This window comes from Trypanosoma equiperdum, assembly GCF_001457755.1.
Source record: "Trypanosoma equiperdum strain OVI genome assembly, contig: ctg_965, whole genome shotgun sequence".
Taxonomy (NCBI): Eukaryota; Euglenozoa; class Kinetoplastea; order Trypanosomatida; family Trypanosomatidae; genus Trypanosoma; species Trypanosoma equiperdum.
Genome location: NW_027124937.1, coordinates 5,661 through 6,039, shown reverse-complemented (window position 1 = coordinate 6,039; position 379 = coordinate 5,661). Strand labels below are relative to the sequence as shown.

Here is a 379-nt window from a genome sequence, read left to right as displayed (position 1 = left end):
ACTACATAAAACTCTCAGGTAAATTTAAAGCCGAAACTTCATATTTTCAAAATCCTTACATTATGAAAAGATTTTACAAACGTTTTAAAATATACCAAATAGCAAGAACTAGAGAGTAGAAAATAAAAAGCAGAAAACTCACAAATGTAGCAGCAATAAGAGAAAATTTCTGATTGACGAGAAAACTAAAAGAGCGGCACTCCGGTTTAGAGAGTTTTCCAGTACCATCAACAAAATTAATCCAACCACAAAATGCTCTCTCACCTGCTTTTGCATTTTTATTTTACGCTTCACAGACTTTCTGGGTTTGGTTTTTGCTCCAATCTACCCCTGTTGCTGTTTCTCCTGCTCCTGCAGCATTTGCCTCTCCTTCTCCATC

General features: G+C 35.9%; 1 protein-coding gene across 1 annotated transcript in view; it reads right to left on the bottom strand.

Annotated features, from left to right (window-relative positions):
- Positions 1–324: 324 nt before the first annotated feature.
- Positions 325–379, bottom strand: part of TEOVI_000496400 (Trypanosomal VSG domain containing protein, putative) — a gene marked incomplete at both ends in the record, with an annotated part of 1,317 nt that continues 1,262 nt past the window's right edge. The window contains one exon of the mRNA XM_067227409.1: positions 325–377. Within this exon, the coding sequence (XP_067083510.1) occupies positions 325–377 (53 nt within the window). The remainder of the gene's footprint in view (positions 378–379) is intronic.